At 41.0% G+C, this 24,867-nt stretch overlaps 1 protein-coding gene across 1 annotated transcript in view; it reads right to left on the bottom strand.

The window, feature by feature from the left end:
* The window catches only part of NEB (nebulin), a 125,399-nt gene extending 106,655 nt beyond the window's left edge, over positions 1–18,744 (bottom strand). Inside the window, exons 1-16 of the mRNA XM_086465409.1 lie at positions 18,712–18,744; positions 14,360–14,404; positions 11,292–11,537; positions 9,583–9,690; positions 8,769–8,873; positions 8,354–8,458; positions 8,147–8,251; positions 7,319–7,423; positions 5,436–5,540; positions 5,131–5,238; positions 4,559–4,675; positions 3,784–3,885; positions 3,594–3,701; positions 3,397–3,501; positions 2,618–2,716; positions 2,035–2,139 (exon numbers count right to left, since the gene is read on the bottom strand). Coding sequence (XP_086321535.1) covers positions 2,035–2,139; positions 2,618–2,716; positions 3,397–3,501; positions 3,594–3,701; positions 3,784–3,885; positions 4,559–4,675; positions 5,131–5,238; positions 5,436–5,540; positions 7,319–7,423; positions 8,147–8,251; positions 8,354–8,458; positions 8,769–8,873; positions 9,583–9,690; positions 11,292–11,537; positions 14,360–14,404; positions 18,712–18,744 — 1,701 coding nt within the window. The remainder of the gene's footprint in view (positions 1–2,034; positions 2,140–2,617; positions 2,717–3,396; positions 3,502–3,593; positions 3,702–3,783; positions 3,886–4,558; positions 4,676–5,130; positions 5,239–5,435; positions 5,541–7,318; positions 7,424–8,146; positions 8,252–8,353; positions 8,459–8,768; positions 8,874–9,582; positions 9,691–11,291; positions 11,538–14,359; positions 14,405–18,711) is intronic.
* Between the last annotated feature and the right edge of the window lie 6,123 nt (positions 18,745–24,867).

Genomic DNA, 24,867 nt, shown 5'->3' with positions numbered 1-24,867 from the left:
CATTGCCACCTATCTCAAAGATTGAGGCTGCGCTTTTCATATAGAATTGTTGATCTTATTGATAGAAGGAACACATCCTAAAAGCTCTATGCAGCCTTTACTCAGTAAAATTAAGCCCCTTTAATGGACATAAAAACCCATTTCTGAAAGAGCCGGATAATAAGGGATGGTAGGAGAGTGTAACACAAAACAAAGCTTGCTGGTTTGTAGTGATGCACATATTGTGATTCATCAAACATCCTGTAATTCATTCATTATTGTAGGTGGTAAAACATCAATAAACAACCTGAAAACTTCACATTTCTTAAATCAAGTGTATTTCAAACGTACTTAAACGATAAATGGACAGAATCAGCTGACGTGAACTGAAAGAGCCACATGATTTCCAGAGATTTGCAGAATCGTAGCAGGAAATCGGACAAAATCAGAGCACAAAACAATGACAACACAGAGAAACACTTTCCAGCTCATAGTACATTAAAAGGTTTTAAAGACCATGTCTACTTTACTACAACACCCATTTCTTTGTCTACTTACATCATTGAGTTGAATTGAATTCTGTTTGGCTTGGACCATTACTGGAGAGTCTACCACACTTGTAAATTTAATGGTGTCTGGATGCTGACGATATTTCTTTTCATTCAAGGCATCTCCAGCTTTTTTAGCTTTTTCTACTTCTAGTGAGCCAATGGGGATCCAACCAATCCCTTTCATCCAGTTGTTATAATCTGCTTTGTATGCATTCTAATAAAGGAGTGAAAACAGTGTTATAGAAGTTAGGAATTAGAAAAAAAGCAATTTGGGGACCTCTCCTGAGTCTTCAGAGTTTTTGCTTGAGGCATCTCAAAACCAAATTCTGTTCACACGAGGTTTTACTTACATCACTCTGAATCTCCATCATATTTTTGGTCAGCTCCACACTCATTGCATCTGGTAAGTAAGTATAATGGTGTAGGAGGTTCTTGTAATTAGCATTGCTGGCAATCTCTTGAGCCTTCTTGGCACCAACAACATTGACCATATCCAGTGGAATGTTGTTCCTAGTTTTGGTTTTCTCATAATCTTTCTTGTACTCTCGCTCAGACTGCAGCTTGGCTACCTTCATGTAGTGAACGAGCTTGGGATCATCTTGGAGGCTCCTGAAGCCAACGAGTTTACCCTTGCCAAGTTCATAGGCTTTTTTATAGTTAACCTGTTAGCATAGAACAGAACGCGGAGAATATCACCTTAAGCGTAGTAACTTCACAATAAATGAATGAAAAGCAAAGGCTACCCTTTGTTTTCTGCAAAGAGCATCCATCCCATTTACGTCAGTGACCGTACATCCGAGTAAACCCAGACATGTAACTGTACAATTCACTGCTACACAAGTCAGTCGGTCAGCTTTCAAAGTAGCATCATCTCACTTGTACTGATCACAAGAGGGAGAGGAGTCTTAAAATGCTAAGGGACTTCCCCGAGGCCAAAATATCTGCCCAAACCCCAGTGAGGTCCTAGAGTCTTTATGATCAGGCCTATAATTAAGGACAGAGAGAATTCAGAGGTCCATTGCTCATGGAGCTGTCACTACTGACTCACTCCTTAACCATACTGGAGTGCAAGGTAGCTTACTTATTCACAGAGAATTACATCATGAAACAGCCTTTCCTACATTATGCAAATACGTTAGTGAAGCAATGAAGCACCAGTAAAAATATAACGTGTTAGATACGTCCAATAACATGCTCAAAAAAGGCAAGAAAAAGTTATCCTTCAGGTATCCTTAATAAACACAATTGCAAACCCTGGTTAAGCAACCCCTTTTGAATTCCACAGTTCCTGTAGGAAGGATGTACTTACATCACTGGCAGCCTGCCTGGCAGCCTTGGCAGCTCGGATAGGAATAGCATCACTTTTTAGATCATATCCCCTTGATTTTAATTCTTCCAATCCCGTTTTGTAATAGTTCTAGAAGAAAAGGTGAATTTTCAATGAAGAGTTGCTAGCTAACAGAAACTTCATATTATAAGAGCTCTGGATTCAAAATGCACATACGTCACTAATATTGTAGGCATTAACTTTAGCCTGTATGAACTGGGGCACATCTGGAGGGAGGTGGTACTTGTGAATAATCTCTTCACCTTTGGATTTATACTTTATCTGCAAACAAAAAAAAAAAAAAGAAAGAAATTCAGCAGCCCAAGGTTTATAGATTGCAAAAGCTTAATAATGCTGAGCGACACAATTTAAAGACCTCATGTTACCTCACTCACACAGACTGACTGAAATCCTAGTCCTTGCCAAGTGAATGGTATAAACACCATTGACTTAACTGGTGCAAGGAATACGTTAAGAATGATGGACACAAACCAAACTGCAAACACAGACACTAAAAATTGTGTGTGTGAACATGAACGGCCAAATTGAAAAAACTAAATCTGATTTCCAGGTGATCTCCCACCGGAACAGAACTGCGAATACACCCAAAGGTGTCTGTGCTTGTCTGTGTGTACGTGCACACGCATTCACCTACACATTGCTTTCAGTTTTCCTACAACTGGGTGATCAAGTGAAGGTGGCCACAGTGCAGACATTGATAATGTCAGAGCGTAGCAACACGTTTTCCAAGTTTACTTACATCACTCAGCTGTTTGCTATTGATCTCTGCTTGCTTCTGAACTGGAGAGTCGGTCACTTGAGTAAATTTCGTTTGGTCAGGATGCTTTTTGTAGGTGTGCTGGAGGAAGGTAATAGATACATTTGCAGAAAATGTGTATAAGCAAAACCACTTCATAAGACACAGCAATGCAGCACTACTTGGGATAGTTAGCAGTTACAGCATGCATGCAGACCAGCACTGTCATGCACAATGGTTCTCATGTTACTTTTTAACATAATCAGAGAGAAAATAAAAGTATTTTTGAAGTATGCAAAATATTTTACAAGGTATATGAATATTAAAATGTATAGTATACTTTATAATATATTATACACAGTATAGTACATACATTTTAGTATATTATATACACATATATTTTAAAGTATTTTCCAAGTATTGATAAAGTAAATAATATTAGTATTAATAAAGCAACCAAAGTACTTTTAAATTGTTAATGTAAAATATGTTGACTTAAGCAGGTAAATGCTTGAGGTTCATTCTTCATTTTGGTACCATTCCTCTAATTTTATGGTTTTAACTTGTTAAAAAAAGATTGTGCTATAACTGTCTTGATCACTAGATGTCACAAAAGGCTCTAAAATACAGATGAATATGAGTTTTCAAAGTCTCATACGCTGATAAAGCCAAACTCAAGATCATTGAAGTTAACAGGAATCACTATAAATTTCTACATGCCTCCAAAGAAGATACTCTGCATGTAGCTGGCAACTGGACAACCGCTACTGTCCTGTACTTACATCTTTACACTGCTCCAACTTCTTAATAGCTTCATACTCCTGAGTTATGGTCTGAGGGAAGTAGCATTTTGTCTTTTCCTCCTCATAATCTGCTTTGTAATTTTTCTAGGAATGAAGTCAACATTCAGTAAGAAACCATAATGGAGCTTTCTCTGAAATGAAAGTATGATGGCGAAAACAATGACTGCCACACTTACATCACTCTTCATAGCTTCAACTTTCATGCAGTGTGTATGATGTGGGTCCTCAAAGCTGCCCAAATAGTGTCCTAAAATATTCTTTTGATATGCATCTTTATATTTTACCTGGGAAAATATTGACAGGTTGATAAGCAAAAGTAATCAAGAGTATCAGTACTGCACAACATAACATAAATCAAATACATACATCACTAAAATTCTTCAGAGCGGTATCAATCTGGAACTTTGGTGTGTCACAGTAATTCATGCTGGTTCCTTTTGACTGTTCATAGGCTTCTTTGTATAATTTCTGCAAAAGAAAACAATGTCAGATAATACAGTAGATTTCACTGCAACTCACAACACACTAAAAAGGACAAGAGTAAAACTGTGGAATGATTATGAAGAAAAGCTTTCTAGAAGATTGAAAAACCAATCGTACTTTTTTCCCAGTGATTTTTTTAAAAAAAAAAAACTTTTTTTAGTGACTATCAGGTTTGTAAGGGAAGACAGAAAGGTCTGACTAATGGGTTTTGAACTTCTGACAGGAGAAATAGGCAATCTCTTTCCACACAGGTGAAAACAGCGAGAGCAACTGAGAAAGTCATCACAGATGGTAATCAGAATACAATATAAATGAATAATATGTAAAAGTACGACATATTTTATCATTATTGGCATCAGCTGAGGTTCCTTAAAGCAGTAAGGGAAGAACTGTCATCTTGTGACCCGTTTTCACAGGGATCTAGATGACCTACACAACAATTAGCTGCCCCCTAACATGCCACAGCTGTTGTTACACGCTGCTGTGGAGGAATGACTCCTTATCCGCACCGTTCTGGTTGGCGGTATCTCATGGCAAACATCGGTCTATAAAACTAAAAATACCAAGAGATCCAAAGGAGAAGCCTTGTGAAGAAGTGAGGAGTTTGGTTGATTGTACATGACTGAAAATCATCCAGCTGGACTTCGATAATACTTACATCGCTCAGCGCATTTCCTGCAGCTTTTAATTGCCTCAGCAGTGGGTTCTCCGTAGCAGGAAGCACATTATAATCTGCAATAGCTTTGTTCTTTTCATAGTCTGCTTTGTATTTTATCTTTAAAATAATAAAAACAAAGAAGAGTGAGGTTTCAAAAATCAGTATTAAAAGCCAAATGCTCACTAACCTGTATCATCCGCAACTTTTCAGGAAAATTTCCCCTGGTTTTTAGCTTAGGGCTCACCATGGCCAAGGCCCACGAAAGGCACTCTGGTCACAGGAGTGCACGGGTGATGAGATGGGAGGCAGGGTCACAAGGTAAGCGAGAGCTATTTAGTAGATGTCCCCACCTCTAAGGCCCTTTCTGAATATTACAATTTTTTCAAATATCAGTTGACATCTCAGAATAGTCACATTCTGACAATTAATTAGGTAAGATTGTCTTTGCTGATGCATATACTATTGCAGAAAATGCAGAAGCCGAACAAATTCTGTATTTTGAACAAATATCAGGTTTGGCCTGACTTCAGAACTACACGCAAGCTAAACGAAGGGCAGCACACGTTACCTACCTTACTGACATTATTTGAAAGTCGTTTATTAGCTTCATATTCTGGAGTTTCAGTCTGCATAAAGTAGATTTGGTCTTTAATGTTTTCAAAGTCTTCCTGGTATTTTCTCTGTTAGGAACAGAGACAAACAGATAAAAACATATCAAATGCACTTACACTATAAATCAGACATCCACCAAGTAGCTTGTTTAGGAAAAGAGAAACACCACAAGTGGAGCAGGCAAAATTAATCAGTATTTTCCACATTAATGTAAACAGAGGATAAAGCTGTTCATTCCAAGAATTCATTCAAAGAATTCACTTACCATACTTATATTTTCTGCATTCATTTTTGCAACTGCAACATCATAGCATGGAGTTTGACTCCACTTGCCTTTGATATTATCTTTATAGTCCTTGTGGTAAATGATCTATAACAAAATTAAAAAATAAAAGTTAGCCCCCAAGATACAGCGCAATTGTCACTGGATGGATTTGTTTTTAAAAGTCATCTTTTTAAAGTTGCTTCACATTTTACTTCTGCCTTATAACCACTTTATTATTTATTGTCAAAAACACCTTAAAAATGATTTGGCCAAACCACACCAGTATTCAGTTATTTCTCTTAGTACCTTCCCTGATCAAAAAAAAAAAAAAAAAGGATAAATAGGTGAAATAAGCAACCTCTTCTAGAAGACAGTTATTAATAAGAAAACCTCTCTATGAAGATCACCAACACGTTCTTTAGTTCTGTTTTCTCACTGGTCACATAATATTGGGACATAGTGTTGCCCATTGGTTAAGACAGAATTTATTGTTATTGCTGCTGAAACTTGCTGTAAGCAACCCCTTTTAATCCCTGCATTGCCTGGCGTATCCGACTTCCATTAGACTCTGTTCATGGACGTGGAAATCCAGGATCAACTGCTTAAACAGACAGTTCCTCTCTGTCTAATAATAGAACATCTTCCCAAGTTTTGACTCAGTGTTCCAGTTGCTTATCACAAAAAACACAACTTCTCCAGTGCCCTCTAACTGCTACCACGTTGATACAGAACACATATGCCAAAAAACAACCTGCAATGAATTCTACATTTTCCTGGTTGGGAGACACAGATATAGCTTACTGTGCACTCATTTCAAAGAATTATGATACTGAGTTGCTTTTTACATGTCTAAAAATTTTCTTGATGACAATTTAGCTTTTAAGCCAGGGAAGAATAAGATTCAAGAAATTTTCTCTACATTAAATACTACCTTATTTCACCTTCCAAATGGGTTCACTACCATATTTTTTTAGTGGCTTTGCAACCCTAAGTGAATCCTATGACTCCCTACTCTTAAACAGCAGATCATTTTCAATACACAGCAATAAAATCATGCATGTCCTCAACATAATAGCTGAATTCTGAACAGAGTTAAAATCCTACTTCTCTCTTACAAGATTCTGCAACTTAGTTCCAGTTTCTCCAGCAAAAGTTGGTCGTCCTGTATTTCACTTTACTTCCTGCACCCTTCAGCTGTATTTTATTCTAAGTATACCTAAAATGCATAGACAAGGACTGGTGCTAGAGTCTTTGTTCATCATGCCACACAGTTACAGGATTTAATGTGGATTGTTACTTGTTAATTCGGTGTGTAAATCAGGAAACGGTTATGCAAGTTGCCACACATTTCCACTGATTGGTATCCATGAATTTAAGAATGCTTGGGATACGTACGGGTACAATGGTTTGACACCGAAATGAACATTTAGGATGCATTCTGTGCAGCCGACCTAGGCAACTTGTCAGCAAAATGGGACTATTCCTTGTAAGCAAGTAACTCACTCCAAAACCAGATATATATATATATGTGTGTGTGTGTCATTGTTTATATTTAAGAGAACAGCAAAATGGATGTTATTTACAGAAAGTGTAAAGCAGGAGACAAAACAAAAGAGGGAGAATAGGAAGCAATGTGCATATGGTAGAAGCAGAAATGTTTTGTGAAAACTAAATATTCTAAACAAGAATAAAGTTTTGCCTTTCACCTGAGACTGGGCAGGATTTTCTGAGACACTTGAAGCAAGAAAGTGACTGCTGCCATTGAAAATCAAAAGGGGTCTTTCATATGTGCCCTGGTCTTGTCTTTTGCTTTCCCTTTCTTTAGATACCTCTTTGTCTCTCTAGCTCTAAAAGTGAGGTTTCTACAGGAAGTTTCTACTCACATCACTCAGCTGCCTTGTCACTTTCTTGGCTTGTTCCACATCAGGTGGATCTGGCAGAGGAGTATATTTAGTTTTTTGTTCATCATGCCCTTTTTTGTAGACAATCTGAAAATACAGAAGAAGTAAACATTTACAGTAACTACCAACTTAAGCATCAGAACATTTGCTCTTAAGTCTCCTAACACCACCTTTAATGAAAGCAGTTCTGTCCACTGCTACTGCAGCATAAAGTCTTTCAATCAATGAATCCTGGAGGACTACGCTCTTCACAAGGGAGAGTGAAAAAGAATCAGTTTCCTGGGAAAGTTTTCAGGTATATTACTCTGCTGCTCCTAATAAACACAGACTAGTGAGCTTCTGGACATCTGCAAAATTCACTGAAATCTTAAAGGTGGACCTGAAATCCTCAGCTGAAGAGTTCTACGTATCTAAGTATCAGCAAATCACACAGCCTCACAAAATTCCTGACTTTTCCTATCACTGTTTTAGAGAGACAGATTTGTAGACCCACAACAGTGAACTGGGCTTACAGACAACCCTGAGAGTTTCTCCACACGTTTTGAGAGATACCTTCTTACTGATTACCTCAGAATATCTTTAATAAATTAATTAATCATTCATTCATAATCTGGCATCAAATTGCCAACAGGTTTATACTCCGATATAGAGTATGTTTTTTCTACTGAAATAGCACCGCTATCAGAGCTATCGGTGCACACCTACACATCTGTATTTTGTGTTCCCTTATGAAATTTTTATATCCACCACGAAGTCCTCCGAGTTACACTGTAACAGTGACCCAGCTGTCAATCAGGCTTTGATACTTACATCACTCAGAGCCTTTTGTGCCTGTGCCACCCTTCTGAGCTCTGGGCTGTCATTGTATGGATAGAATAAGCTTTTGTCTCCTTCCCAGTCTTCAGTATAGAGTTTCTGAAGAAGAGGAAAAAGCCAGAACACCCATTATGAGTTAAGAGGTGACTTGGAATGCTTCTTGTGCTTCAGCTGCTTAGACCTGTGAGGTTTTTTTCTTACCTTACTGAACATTGCTGTGTTTTTTATTGCATTCACAAGCTCTGGAGCATCAGGGGGAAGCAGGTACTTGTCCTTATTCTCCTCCCAGTTCTGTTTATATAATACCTGGAAAGAAAGAGCAGCATGTTGGTTACTCTATCATTAGAAAAACAGTTACTTTTGTGAATAAACTACCTGCTCTAAAGACTTTTTTCAAAGTGAAAGTCTCAAACCAGTGAGATTTGAAGACATCAATTGGAAACATTTAAGATTATATTTATAGTTGCGTTACCAACATCTCTACTATCTCTCCCTGTGCTTCTAAACTGTTCCACAAACACTGCTTTAGTGCCCTGAGCTCAAAGCTTTATTCATATCAGTAACCTCGAGATCCGCTGATGTTCACAACCCTTCCAGAGAGTCAGAACTCGCTCACCTTGCTCACTTGCTGTGACACCTTCTTTGCATGTTCTATATCCCTGGCCTTTTCATCAACGTGGCAAATAGTTCTAGCAACTTCACCAGCCATGCGGTATTTAACCTAGATTGATGCACAACAAGACACATTTATTCTTACAGCCAAAACTGAGAGTTTTTTAAAAAAACTGAATATTGACATTTTGACACTTGATACTGTAAACACCCCAAACCTGAATTCAATAAAGCATTTAGAACTGTTGTTCCTTAGAAATGAAGCCTATGAAAACAGATTTTCTGAATTTACTGAGAAGGAAATGCAGCTTTGAGATAGTTTCAAGAGATGTGAATCCCAGTTAGAGGCAGTGCCCTTCTGTAATCACAGAGTTCTTCCTAAGAGCACTTCCACCCCGTATGATGAGATGGAGAGATCCCCATGCTATGCAGTACATCTCAGTTACACAGCCCATTACCACTCGAACACCAGCTGTAGTGCCCAAACCATTACATTACCATGGCAAACCAGCAGCTTGGGCCCCAAACCATCCTAATGCAGTAATGCCACCCCCAGCCTGACAGCCGGCTCAGTCAGCGCTAGCGCACAGACTGCGGCATCGCATTCCTCAACATATCCCAAGTCAGGAGTGGAGCAGAATTCAAGGCACGCCCTTCTCCTCAGTCCTGAAATCTGATAAAGTTTCTACTAAGTGTTCAGATTGCCTTATCACAATATCATATTAAAAAAATCACTTCTTTTCTAACATTTAAAATTGTGACTCAGTTTTCTTCTTTACCACTCAGTAAATGTTTTTTCTTATGACATTGATACCTACCTCACTGAGCTGGTCCTGCACTTTCTTGATTCTCCGAATTTCTGGGGTATCAATTGTGGAAGCATATGGCTTTCCTTTTTCTTTTCTATACTTTTCTTTGTACTTGTTCTGAAAGAAAATAATGACAAATATAATTAAAGATATACCCTAAAGCTCTGGCAGAAATACATGGAGCAATTATTGACTTATTCCTCTGATTAGTACAGGAATCTGGGGCAGATTACTCAGTAATATGAGCTAGCATTACTCGGTTACACTTGCAGAATTATGCTTATTTTAGCCAACTGACTTTCTTCCATCCAACACAATAGAAAAAAAGTCCATTTTTAATTTTAGCCTGGTTTAGAACACCTCTAATTGATGATATTCTCCTTAGGAGCTTAGTATCCATAGATTTACAGTTACTTGTTTCAGTGACCAAAGAGGAGGAAAGTATGTGGGTGAGGGTAGCAGTCCTAGACCTATGATCTCACACAATCCCTTAACAGTGAATGCTGGCGGGTAATGTACATTAAAATTTAGGGAAAGGGATCTGATACCATCTACACGTGTGCAGAGCAGTCGTGTTCCACTTTTCACAACGTTGTACAGTATTGGTCTACTGGACTTTGGTGTCCTGTACCAGGAACTTACGTTGGTGCTTATAGAGTCACAGAATCGTTTAGGTTGGAAAAGACCTTTAAGACCATCGAGTCCAACCGTTAACCCAGCACTGCCAAGCCCACCACTAAACCACGTCCCTGGGCACCACATCTACACGTCTGTTAAATACCTCCAGGGATGGGGACTCCACCACTTCCCTGGGCAGCCTGTGCCAGAGCTTGATAACCCTTTCGGTGGAGAAATTCTTCCTAATGTCCAACCTAAACCTCCTTGGTGCAACCTGAGGCCATTTCCTCTCGTTTTATCACTCGTTACTTGGCAGAAGAGACCGACCCCCACCTCACCACAACCTCCTCTCAGGCAGTTGCAGAGCGATGAGGTCTCCCCTCAGCCTCCTCTTCTCCAGGCTGAACACCCCCAGGTCCCTCAGCCGCTCCTCACCAGACCTGCTCTCCAGACCCTTCACCACCTTCGCTGCCCGTCTCTGGACACACTCCAGCACCTCCATGTCCTTCTTGCAGTGAGGGGCCCAAAACTGCATTCGAGGTGTGGCCTCACCAGTGCCGAGCACAGGGCCACGATCCCCTCCCTGCTCCTGCTGGCCACACCATGGCTGACACAGGCCAGGATGCCGTTGGCCTTCTGGGCCGCCTGGACACACTGTTGGCTCGTGTTCAGCACAGCCTATATACTGTGCACGAGGATTTTTCTTGCACATATATATAGAAGGATAGAGAAATACACTGTTCTTAAAAAAAATGCTGAGGTTTGCTATTCAATAGACATCAGTCCTGGTTATCCTCCTTCACTCGGATATCCGAGTCAGACAGCGCAGGGCCCCTATTAACTGACACCTCTGACAACTCTCAGCCATCTGCCTCAAGCTGGTTTTTGTGCCTCATGATGACCTAACACACTGAAGCAGGAAAAGGGCAAGAGGAGCCAATTCAAAGCGGGAAACCTCCTGCTTCAGGCAAATAACATTAATACACATCATGAAGTGAAGCACAGGAGACAAAACAGTAGCATGAAGGCTTGCAATAATACCTATTAAATATTTTTAAAGCTGGCATTCCTCAATAAATAAAAAACGTGGGACAGTTTACCTCGCTGAATAGGTCCTTCATTTTATTACTGTGTTGCAGATAAGGCGTCAAAAACTTTGATGTGTCCACTTTTGTCCGGATTATCTTCTTTCTGACTGGAGGTGCTGCATCCTCAACAGAAGGTTTTCCATGCTCAACAGTAGGTTTTCCATGCTCAACAGTAGGTCTTCCATGCTCAACAGTATAGGTGGTAGTTGTAGGACCTGTGAAGTCTGTGCTAACGGTCTCAGTGATCTCAGTGATCACCTGGGAATAAAGAAAAAATAATTACTTGCTTTATAACCATAAATCATCATGTTATGATAAACATTTTTCACCTCCCCTACCCAGTAAAAAGGATGCCGAGTTCTTATTCAGGAACCATCTGCAAGATGAAAAGTCAGTGACGTTTTTCCTAATGGGATTGCCCAGTATGCCTACTATGTATCACCAAACCTGGAAAAAGAACCACAAGGAATTTCCTGACTGGCTGATTTCTGCATCAAACTTGTGTAATTATTCTCCAGAGGAGCTGGAAGAGTGAGGGCTCCTGTTCTATACGCATAACCCACTGGCATCAGGGGGGTTCTCAAGTGGGACCACCAGCTACTAAAACCAAAGTGTAGAAATGGTCTCAGTACTGAAGCTGTGTTGAAGATGGATGTTGTGCAGCCAGGGCTCCTCATGATGTCACTGAAAGCCGTGAAGGCAGGTCAAAGGTGTGTACAGTCATTCAAAAAGATTATCATCTTCTTGAAAAAGGAAAGGAATGGACACAGTAGACAGACAAGACCAAGTCTTTGGGATCTTGCAGTAAGTACACGATGCACCAGCTGACTGAACAAATACCTAGAATCCACCTTTTCTACTAAACTACATTTTCTCACAGCCAGGTCACAATCATGGCAGAGACATAGCTGAGATACGTATATAATCAACTGATCAAGCATCTACTGGAAATAAAGCCCTTAATTTAAATGTTTTATGTCCTTGCTTATCAACATATTCAGGCTGTAAACAATTATTTTAACATTAAGATTTCTAATTAAAAGCGTTTAAAAATGTGCCTCAAAATCATCTGAATAAATGTCAAGTTTTATTTCATATCAATTAGCTTTTTTTAAAAAAAAAAAAACCACACCTTTAAAAGGTAATGCATGAGGCTCAGATGTCTGATAGCTATTTGCATTAGCATGAGACAAACCAGAAAACGCACCAGAAAACCCTAATTAAACATTAAATTAAGCAATATACCAAATTTAAATTACAAAAGGTTTGGTTACTATGTGAACAGTAATTGCATTTCACTGACACTGTCGCAGGATGCACTGCCACAAGTTTCTCTCTTACAACTCCTTTCAAATACACAAGTGGTCATCTCAGTTTTGGGACTGAAAGAAAAACAGTGAAGCTATGTAGTTCTGTAAAAAGTTGTATTTCTAAAACACGGAAAGGCTTGATTCAAAAAAATCAGCATTTTGTGCAGAAAAATGCTTTTATTTTGATGTGATAACTCACAGGACCACATGATGCCAATGCATTAGACTATGTTTATAGCTGATGGGAAAAAGTCTAGTCACATTAGCTAGAAAGACATTCATACTTCTATGTAATTCTTCATTCCACCATATTGTTTTCATAAACTGATGCAAATCAGACACAGAAATAATCAGCCATGCCATTGCTACCTTTAAATCCAGTCTGGCTACACATTTTTAGCACACCAGATGAATTAATCTTGAAAACAATAAGATGTAAGGCTTCCTTCAAAACTGTAGTCCTCGATTACTTGCTCAAAAAGTATTAATCAAATTGTATTTTATTAAATTAAAAACACAGGAAGCCTTTCGGAACAGATCCTTTGTTTGGAAGGAAACACACTCACAAAGTGAAACATTAAGCCTTTGTTTCCCCACAAGCCTATGCCATTAAGAATTATATTTATATTCTAAGTTGAATTTCAAATTACAGTAATAACTCCTTGGTGACTCAAGTATTTGTTACTAGTGACATAAAAAAAAAAAATCTACAAGCCACCACTTTGCAGTGAGATCACACAAGGTGAAGGGAACTGAACTATGTAAACTGGTTTCAAGCAGAATCTTTCTGTTTCCCTTCACAGCAAGGTGAAGTGTAATGCATGTACGTGCCTGTTGTTCACATGTACATGTCTAGTCACATTCACCTCCTCGATAATTCTGCTCATCTTTAACACTATGGCTACGTTCAGCCTGTAGCGGGGGGCTAAACTCTAGCAGTCGCTCTCTCACCCGATGACCCCTCACCAACCAGGGAGGAGAATCAGGAAAAAGGAGAGCAGACCCGTGGGTAGAAGGGAGAACTGATTTAATGAACCACCACCAATACCGACAGAGATATAACAAGTTATACTCAGCCAAATGAATGTCCAGCCATCACAATCAACTGGAGAGCAGTCCTCAGGAGGAGCCAGAGGAGCAGGAGGAACCTCAGCAGGGACCCCACAGAAGGTCTCTCTCCTCAGCAAACCTTCCCCCTTTGTAACGAGCCTGGCATGAAGGTATGGGCTGCACCTGGAGCTCACTCAGGGCAGCTGTTAACGGCCTGTCCAGCGCGGCTGGGCTGTGATTCTGTCCCAGCCGAACCAGGACACACTAATGACTGGACTTGACAGTAATAACTGGATTTCTGTCAATACGTTACCTAAGTAACCTTCCTGCCTGTGTTTCTGGTTAGTAACGTAAGCTGCTGCTTCATTTTGTCAGCTCCTGTGCAAACAGCTGCTGGGCAGGAGCAAAGGGAAGGCTATCAGCAAGACATGGGGCAGGACAGAAATCAGCACAGTCCTTTTCTGATGGACACATCCACAACTCCTTCTAATGGAAACCAAAGAGTGGCAGATAAGACACTCAGAACAAGCTAGGAGTCCTCTAGATCATCCCACAACAGGCTCTTTCAGAGGAAATAAAGCATTAAGAAGCAGCTGTTCACTGATATTTGTGTGTTTAATATGAAAAATTAGTCCTCAGAATACAAAAGGCCACTAATTTAGCATTATGCATTAATTACATGCATATATACATCACATGCAACATCACAGGGACCTTTACCTCATGTGGTTCACCCTCCTCAATAATTGTCTCTTCAATGTAGTACTATTAAAAAAAAAAAAAAACAGAAAAAAAAAAAAAATCATTGTTAGGCCAGATCATACAGAGTAGCAAATTTTAGCTTCTGTTAAGCTGTTTCAAAACCAGACTTCTGGAGAAATACAACTGCAGTTCATAGGTAGCTATGTAGTCACATTTGCATCCTTAGTAATTCTGAACATCTGTTAATTTTTTGCATTAATGACTGGATTTTTTCCGTACATTCCTCAGTTAATCATCCTCCCAAGTAATTAATGAAGGATCATTATCTAATTTTACCCACAAGAGGGAAGACAATGATGAGCACACTAAAAGAAAGAATCAGCACTGAAAAAAACCAGGGTTTTCCAAGTGTTTGGTAATACGCTGAGAGGACTGTAGCAGGTTTCTTCCTCTAAGGCTGTCCTCAGAGTTGTTCCTGCCTTGAAGGACACCAATAATAACTGCTGCCAGCTAGACTTTGTACTACTGGTGACAATTCTGAGCTCAGCAGCCCAGTCAGTTTTCCACCCACTTTACTGTCCACTTACCCACTCCACATCTCATAAATTTGGTGTTAAGAAGACTGTGGGAGACTGTTTCAAAGGTCTTCCTAAAGTAGTCAAGATATGCAAGTGGTCTCCCCTTATCTATAGCAGCAAACTCATTACAAAAAGTAATGAGTTTGGTCTGCCATGATTTGCCCTTGATTAAGCAATGTTCACGGCTCCCCATGACCTTCATGTCTTTCATGTGTTTAGAAATACCTTCTAAAAGGATTTGCTCCATAGCCTTCCCAAGGACTGAAGTGTGGTTGACCAGCCTGTGGTTCCCTGGATCTTCTTTTTTGCGTTTCTTGAAGATGGATATAACATCTGTCTTTTTCCAGTCGTGAAAAAACCACTACAAGCTTTCAAAGACCATAGCAGGCTTGCAGTGTCATCAGCCTGCTCCCTCAGCACCCCTGCGTCCATCCCCTCCAGTCCCACAGAACCATGCACAACCCAGTGGATAAAGTCATTCCTAACTCTGTCTTCCTCTGCTGCGGCTACTACTTCACTCTCATGTCTCTGCTAGGAAGCTCAGAGATGTGGAAGACCATAGGACAAGCCTTAAAAAAACTGAGGCAAAAAAGGCTCCGAGTACCTCAGCATTTTGCCTGTTTCTTGTCATTAACTTCCCTGCCCACAGAACTGTGGTCCCACACTCTCTTAGTTTTCCTTTTCCTGCTGATTGCAGAAACCTTTCTTGCTGGTCTTCACTTCCCCTGCTGGTTTCAACTCCAGCTGAGCTTTGCCGTGCATGTAGGAAGGGAGTTTACAATGCTCTTGTAACATAATGCGTCTTTATGTTCCTCCCAAGTGGCCTGCTCCTGCTCCCACCTTCTGTGTACTACTTTTTTTTTGTGTTTGAGTTCAGTCGGAGCTCCCTGTTCATCCATCCCAGCCTTCTGCTGTGTTTGACTTCAGCACATCGGACTGAGCCATTCTTGAGCTCTGAGGAAATTGTTCTTGAGGATCTCTCAGGTCCCCTGGGCCCCTCTGCCCTCCAGGGCTGTTTCCCATGGGACCTTCCCAAGCAGGTCCCTGAGCAGGCCCAAATTTGCTCTGCTGAAGTCCAGGATTGTAACTCTGTTAATCTTGCTCACTCCTCTCTGAACCTTCAACTCCACAGTCTCTTGGTCACTGCGGCCATGGTTGCCCTTGACCTTTGCATCTTCCACCAGCTCCTTCTTGTTTGTGAGTAGCATGTCCAACAGAGCATCCCTCCTAGTTAGTTCAACAATCAACTGCATCAAGAAATTTACCTTCAATACTTTCCAGAAATCTCCTAGGTTGCTTGTGCCCAGCCACCGGCCCTTCCAGCAGATAGTGGAGTGGTTAAAGCCATCCATAAGCACAAGGGCTGTGCCTGTGAGGCTTTCTCCAGCCGCCTAAAGAAGTTCCCAGGGCACTACATCTACTTTGAAGTGGCAGATCCACAGGCGGAGCATGAACCTTCCTCCTGTCGCTGGAAACCATGAGCTTCCCGCCTTCTCCGTCCTGATGGCCACCCTCCATCACCCACTTAACCAGGGTCTCCAGCTGGCACTCCTTCCTCGCCATGCATGGTTCTGCCTCTTGCTTTTCATGAAGACGCTCTCAGCCTCGTCTCCACCTTCCCTGACGGCGCAAAGCCTGCTCGCCCCTTCCTTCAGCAACCTGCGGGGCAGCTGAGGGGCCTGACGCCATCCCCTACCAGGGGGAGGCCACAAGGGCTACATCCCTGCCTGCAGCGCCCTGTGGGCTCCGCTCTCCCGCTGGCGCCTTGCCTTTCCCCACAGCGGCCGGAGCCGCCCCAGCCCGCTCCCACCAGAGCCGCCGAGCAAAGGGCAGAGCCCGCCGCCGCCCCGCTCGCCTCTCTCGGCCACACGGCAAATGGCGGCCGCACGATGGCGCCGTCCCGCCAGCCCGCCATAGCGGCGGCCCGCCAAAGCGCCGAGGGGAGCCGGCCACAGCGCCGAGGCTTCGCCTCCCATCTCCCCTCCCTGCTTAATGAATTTAAGAATTTTTTTAAAAATCTGATTAAAATTTAAGCGCTTTTCCCAAACTTGTTCCTCAAGGTTACGTTCACGTAACCAGCGCGTACATTTCAAGCTGCCTCATATCGGGCTGTTTTGAGGCAATTTCTGCTCCCCAGACCTGGGCTGTGTTTGATCCAGCTGCCGCAAAGCCTCGAGTAACTCGGCAGCGAAAGTTTGTGTCATTCAGCGGTTTTTTGCCCGTCACAATGGCTACGGTGTCGAGTGCAGGCTAATAACGCCAGAGAAAGAAAAAATAATACCTTAAAATCCTCAACATTTTCTCAGCCACTCATTATTCAGCAACATTTTTCTATCGGAAGATGAATTTTGATAGAACTCTTACAGATTTAAAATAGGCAGTTCATCTAGAAGTGGAATTCTAGTTAAGAAAACTCTGGAAATGCTTAACTTGCCTTAAAATTGTACCAGGTGCTATTGGTCCTGTTTTATTTAACTCCTCACTATGAATATCTAAGGGAAGCTGCTAAAGCAGCACCATCTTGGTCCCTCCGAGCAATGTGGTTACACAAAGGGGGTCATTGACAATCAAAAGAAAAGAATGAAACAGAGCTGTGTTGACAAAAAATCCAACATGCCATAATTCCAGCAGCAACAAATGAACGTTGACATGACGTTGACATACATACACATTTCGTTACAGAGAGCACATAATGCTCAGGCAGCATAAAGGCAGTTACAAGTGACATGACAATAGGGAACATAATGAAGGACTGGTGTGTTTGTAACTAGGTGGTACAATGTCTTTAAAATGGACTTTATGAAAGCTAACGCTTATTTTCCAAAACACTTTTAACTAATTCAATGGGCAAACCGTTTGACTTCACTTCATTCACTATTTGAAATGTACAAAGTCAGCGGTCAGGGCTCAGTGCTGTAGCACTGCCTGAAATCAACAGTCCACTGAATATAGTGTGGAGATAAAGAGTGGTGCGATGTCTACATTTGTATTATCTTCTTTTTTTTTTTCCTCAAACACTGACCAACTTGTTATAATCACTTATGTATTTCATAACACGTAATTTCATTTCAGAATAGTAACAATGCAACAGGGAAGAGCGCACTGTTTGCTGACCTTGTAGACTGTCTCAATAGCAAAGTCATTATTCCAATAGCACTCACTCATAAGCTGTAGGTTCCCCAGTTCCTGAGGATACTTTTAATCAAATTGCTGAGACTAAATAATTCAGCCTATAACCATGACTTTAAGTGACCTGTTGGCAAATTAATCCCCGACACAACTCCACGGGTATCCGCAGGTTTAAATCTAGCTCCATCTCTGCAACTTCTGTCTTCTCGGTTAATGGTACCTTGGTGGCACTAAAACTGCTGCATTTCTGCATTGCAGTGGGCACAGAGGCGAGGCTAGAAAGTGGCTTCCAAAGTCATCCTCTCTAGCATGGATTGGATGACAGAGGGCAAGCCAGGAGGGAAAAGAGATGGCCCACTGCAGCTATAATTACGCAGAAGAGTAACCACAAAACCTCGCGAGGCGAGTGTGGGATGCTTACAATCCTTATTTAAACAGAGAAACTATGACAGGAACCAGGGAGACTTTGCTCCACCGAGAGTAACTTTGTTGTTGTTGTTCTTTTCTGATCAAACCATTTAAGATATCTACCCATAGCCTAATCTTCAGAGAGCAGACAGCAAGCAACCATCTATGCTCAGGAGCAACATCTCATTAAAGTGATTAATGTATTCATTCACGAGGCAGGAAACAAATAATTCTACTGTCACATTTTCTTCTTACCTCCACAACTTCCTCGTATTCTTCTTCCTCCATTTTGAGGGTATTCTTCTGTCTCTCCCCCACTCACTGGTCACACAGCAAATGAAGGTGTGAACACACAGTATTAGCCCAAGAATGAAAGTACCATGAAAATCTACTAGTCAAGTTCATAAAGCGCCTGGGCTCACGGTTGGTAACTAGCCAGATCATTACAATGCTGTTGGCTAATCAGTGAAAGAACTTGAACACCAGAGAGAACTATAGTTGGGATCTGGCATTACTTTGACTATTATGGGAAAGCATTGGATTAAGTTTCGAACGTACTGATAAAAATCAAAATTTTGGACAAATTCTTTGTTTTAATAGTGGCAACACCAATACTGGAGTTAATGAAAATTAAAAAGAAAAAAAAATCAGAGGAAAAGATTTCTTGAAGTATGTTTTGATTTTTTTTTTCCATTACAACAAAATTATTTGTAGAATTTTTCTTTTCCCTGTGACTACTCTATACGATTTCATTACATTATCCAAGGTCCTGTTTGAATGGGAGCTTTATCTGTATATTCTACTCTATTCATTCACAAGTAAAAGGATAATGTAGAAAAAGATGGTAAATATTTTTTTTTTAAGTGACCTTAGGTTAATGAGGCAATTTCTGTCTTCCCAGCATTAGCCTATGTAGGTGCTCTGGGCGGGTTTTTTTAGCTCTTGTGCCTTTTTTCTCTCTGTTCCTTCAGACCTGGAAAATATGAAAATCCATACAGTTGGCTGAATGACGAAGTAGATATTACTGTCAAAAGCTTTGAACGAATTAATTAACACAATGATTTTTGCTCTGAGGCGAAGGTAGAATTTTCCACCAGAGACTACAGCCCTGTTTCTAATGTTGGTAGGGGATGAGGCTTTGGAACAGCTGCTCCTGAGGCCAAAGATATTTGCCGTGTAAGCTAATACTACCAAATGGCGGGGTGGTTTTGTTTAGCTGGCTAAACTGCAATTCCTTCTGAGGCAAGTGAAGTCTAGTAATGCAGGTTAAATATAGGAACATAGAATACTGTCCCTTTTTAGTTCCAATGCGTTGAGAAAAATTACCAAAAAAAAATATTTGTTAAACCAGAATGTTAGCTATTAAAATAAATTCAGAACAACCCAATTAATAAGTGGCATGTCGTGTGAAAAAGTAGGCCAAAGGTTGTGAATAAACCCAAGAAGTAGGGATTGCGTATAAGGATACAATCTGTACAAACTATCACTACTATAACCATCACTTACACTTCCAAAATAACCACTTCCAGGTCCTTTCCTCTTACTGCAATTTGCAACTAGCCATCCAGACAGAAAATCTGACTTCCATGGGCAAGGCACAACAGCTACTCCCAAAAAGCTACAGAATCAGGAAACACCTCAAGATCCCATTCAAAGGAAAAGAAGTCAAATCTGATTAAAATGTTCTTACCAGCAACATCTAGCAAATATCCTTAGGAGCAAAGCCTCTCCACTCTTCCCTCCTGAGCAGCACTGGGCGAGAGCGAGCCTGGTGTATCGGCTCCTAATTACGCACGTGGCCAGCACAGCCAATCTGGCTCCAGCCCGCTCGAGTTTCAGCCCTAAATATACTTGGTGACCCCGGAGGAGGCCACCTGTTCTCAGCAACATGAAGGAAAAGGGAGCTGGGCACTTCTGTGCTCCCGAGGAAACCCAAAACACACCAGGGCTCAGCTGAATTTCACCAGGTCTCTGCTGAAATGGATCCCTAGGCAAACCCAAGGGAGCACTCAAACGGGAAAAAATGTGCACATTTTCTTCTTTCCGAGTTGATAATAATAATGAATTTGAATTGACAGGGAAAATTTCATTCCTATATTGTGCTTGAACCAAAACTATCTGAATTCATGAATCTCTGAACATCAGAGAAAAGAGAGAGGAGCCTGGGCTTTGAACTAAATTTTTAGTATGAGTCTGTCTTTAATTTCATCCCTTAAGAATACCTGAAGTGCTTTATCAACTTGACTTGATATAAATCACATGTCATAGTTTTATCACTTCTTATGAAACGTCACATAGCTGAACACATGGACCTGGGAACTGACTACCTGCAAGGCAAAACATGCAAGGAACCCGATTAACAGCCAGTATGTCTGGTGAAGAAAGTCTAAGAATACGTAATAAACAGATTACGTGACAGGGGAGCAATTCGAATGCACAAAGTATTTTGGAAGGTCAAGCACTGTATGATGTATGGAGTAGAATCATGGTGATGATATCGGAATGGACCTTGCAGGTCATCTAGTTGACTCACATAATAGGACTGCTGTAGTTCTTCAAGGAGGTGCATTTAAAAGCCAATACCAACAACGAGCGCTTTTCATATACTGTATCGCGTAGTTCGAGAAATGATTGTCAGGAGCCCTTGAGAGATATCTTCTTGTTCTTAACTCTTTCCAGAAGTTAATATTTATATCCAGATGAAATATCATATCTCATTCACTACTGCCAAGTATTTTATACTCTGCGCAGGGCTGTAGGTCCTTCCCTTTCTCCTTTAGGCAGGCAATATGCATTCAATTCCTTAGCATTTTGCTTTACTAGGCAATCCTTCCCCTTTTAATCTGATTTCTGTTTATTTAAAAGTCCTTCAGTTTCTTAACATCTTTTGAAGATGTACAGAAATGAATATAGCATGTTGATGGAGCCTCACGAGAGCAATGTCAGCTTAACCTTCTGCTCTCCAACCAGAACCTGTGTGTGCACATTCCAGAAATAACTCACAGAGTCATTTTTCTCCAAAGGACTTAATTGGATGCATAATGTCACATCTACGTAAGTGATTACAAACCTTTATATAGTGAAGGGCCTTTTTTTTTTCTTTATTAAATGTGTAATTCATTATTGCCATTTCCAGCTCAAATCTCCATTGATGCCAAAGTTAGCGTCATCATCAGGAGCTCACCAACCCCCTTCTTCATCCTTTTCAGCAAGTCTGGGTTCATGGCCCCTTTTTCAGTCTTAGCAGTTGTACTTTACATTGTTCTTCCTGTAAATGGCATTCCCTCATAGTCACTGCTACAATATTAGATATTATTATGCCTGGTTCCAATCACCTAATTTAAATCAGGTTTACTAGTTGACAGAAGCTTGTGTTCCTCTGCCCTGGTGGTTCTTCTGACAAAATTAGCAAGCGTTTTCAAACAGGATGCAATTACCTGTGCAGTTCTCTTGCAAGTTCCTGCACACAATCTCTCCCTTAGCGGCATACTCCGCAACTCCTAGGTTACTACAACATCACCTGCAGATTCTTTCACAGCGCTGTTCAGTATCTCTTATTGAGAAAGAAGCTAAACAAGGCCAAAATTACATGCAGGTTGCAAGTACAAATTTTTCTGCTACTGAAATGCAGCCGCCTTTGGTGTGAAACACGGCAGATCTTGTAGCAGCAGACAGCTCAGGGCTGGAAACGAACCGTGGAATAACCCATCAAAGTTACAGAAAGGGTCTAAGAACCAAAAGTATTATTGCTGAACTGAAAAGTTGGACAGAATGTAAGACTCTTGTTCTGACATCAGAACATGAAGAGGAGAGAAGGGTCCTCCTAGGTCACCTACGGCTGCCACCAAATCTTTCAGTTCTTACATTTGCTGCGTTGCTACTTCAGCTCCAAATCTCAGGGAACAACTCTGACAAAACTATCGCTACTAGATTCACTTTTGTTTAAAACAGAAAAAAAACAGCCCACTATATTTTCTGTGATTTCTACTCGAGTCCGCAGTTGGCTTTTATTGGTGAAAATTTAGTGTTCACTTGCTTAAGTGGTTTTATCTACTTACAACACATACCAAAAAATGGATCTTTACACTTCTGCCTACGTATAAATGAGTTGTTTTTTGTATATTGATGTATAATACCTAAACACACGCACACACATCTTCACATATGTCTATACATTGGTCTTCACTGCGCAAATAAACTACTATGCTCATTGTCACATTTCATACCACTCACTTCTCAGGACCATTAAAATGTCAATGAGTCATACTCATACCGAAATACCTGTAAGTGTTGCATGCTGGAGCAGAACATGCATGAGGTAAATGGAATACTAATGGTTAATATTCCTTTAATATTTTTTTTTTTTTTTTTTTTTTTAATTGCTTTACTGTGAAAATTTGTGCCTGTGACTCAGATTCCAAGTCACTGTTTGCTGGAATATTCTGAGAATACCAAATGTTTCTAAGACATCAGGAACATTGTGCTGCAGGTGACAGCCTGGCAGTCCTGATGCAGGTGAACACACCAGGCCGGACTCTTTCACCCGCAGTACACACATGTGCAAATGCTCAGCACTTTTGAACTAAACCGGCAGAATGGTGCGAGTTGACTAAGGCAGAGGAAGATGTTGTTTCGCATTTAAATTGCCCAGAATTTTAAAGCACAAAATATATTTTTTTTGTGCTTAACTTTTAAAAATACTCAATTCAATCAGTCCCACTTACCAAACAGTAACCACTCGGGGCAGGGGGAAGGGAAGGAATAACGTGTGACCTTCTCTAGATTTCTGCAGAAGGTGTATAAGAACTACGAAATAGCAGCCTACGCGCACTCACGCTCCAAACCCACACAGCATTCACGTACAAAAACTCACTGCTTTTTTTTTTTCTAGGACTGCATTTAGTTTGTTTTAGGAGGCAGTCTTCCACCTATGAGAAATACATAAGCTAATCCTGGAGCCTGATCAATATAGAGGACACGACAGAGAGGATCAGTACGTAAGGGCCACAGGGCAGCCACGCTGTAACCCCCTCACCCCCAAAAGACAGAACTGTTACAGAAATTCTAGTTTTCCACCACCTCCCTGCTGGTGAGCGACATTTGCCTATTGTCTTGGTCATTCATTCCCTTGTGGGTTTTTTACAGCGCATCACTCTAGATCCCAAGGTAGAGTTTGGAAGAATTTTTAATAAGCCCAGGACAGATCTGACATCACGGAACCCGGGCAGCACGCAGCATTGAACTGCAAGCCTGCAGTTACTTCTTGAAGGAGGGAACTTCAGGACTCAAGAGACTTTCTGGCCATGCTTGCATCTGTTTGAAAATTGCACAGGAAATCTGTTGTGCCAGCGATTACATTGGCTTCTCTGTGTCTTGCCCTTTGTGTGGATAAACTCGCTGACGCTGTGGGTACTATATTTAACCTCCTGAGGTAATCAGCAGACCACCCGGATTTAACAAGCATTGTATCATTGAAAAAGGACATATTTTAACACATAGTTGTGTCATCGTGTCTGGTTTTTAGCTACCATTATGAAGTTACTTCTCCTTTGCACCTTTCCTTTCTGTCTACCAGATTTTGCACCAGAAAGCCGGAAAAATAAATCTTGTACTTTAACATTTATAAAGCCGAAGCACGTATAAGCTAATTGTGTGTCCAGAATTCTCCTTTAGAGTGCAGTCTCCATCAAAAATCTAAAAATGTGCTGGAGACTGTGAGACGTGACATGTATGTTGCTTGTGATACACAATCTGCAAGCCAGAAAAATGCTGTAACGATCGAGAAGCCCTAAATGTGAAAGCCATTTAGTCCGGGAGGAAAGGATTAACTGAAGAGCACGCCATAAGCTTCAGAGCCCTAAAAATAAAGTAATTCTTGTTAGATAAGCTGTTATCAGGCTCTGTCGGGAGACCCACAAGCTATATTTGCATTTGCACTCCAGGGATCCAAACAACAGGGGAAACAGGTGTAGAAAATGCGAGTCATAGAAACTCTACTAATGACGAAAAAGGGAGAGAAAAAGGGAATTAGGTGAGGGGTTTCTGTCACCACACTGTTCTTAGAAGGGTTTACTGTTACCCAGTATTTGTTGTATGTTCCTAAAAGGTGGCAGAGAGTCCTCAAAGTCAGTGGGGAAACTATGACATAGTACACGTTACAGTAATCACGTCAGGGTGGTGCCAGCACAGTTTAAAGACACTCACACCCACATGAACATAGTAGTAGACCATTATCTTGTATTTTTACCCAAAGATTCACCAGATTGGGACCCCATACAGGCTTGACTCTACTTGGGTTCTAGATCCCAAGGACTTGGGTCTGAAGGTACTCATCCATACCAGCACTGAAACAACTAAGGGGGCATTCTCTGAATTTATGGAACCTCAGTGGATTTGACTCGCTGCAGGGTT

The sequence above is a fragment of the Leptosomus discolor genome, chromosome 5 (genome assembly GCF_034619465.1).
Source record: "Leptosomus discolor isolate bLepDis1 chromosome 5, bLepDis1.hap2, whole genome shotgun sequence".
In the NCBI taxonomy this organism is placed as follows: domain Eukaryota; kingdom Metazoa; phylum Chordata; class Aves; order Leptosomiformes; family Leptosomidae; genus Leptosomus; species Leptosomus discolor.
The sequence above is the reverse complement of the archived record's forward strand: the minus strand, read 5'-3'. Positions and strand labels throughout refer to the sequence as shown.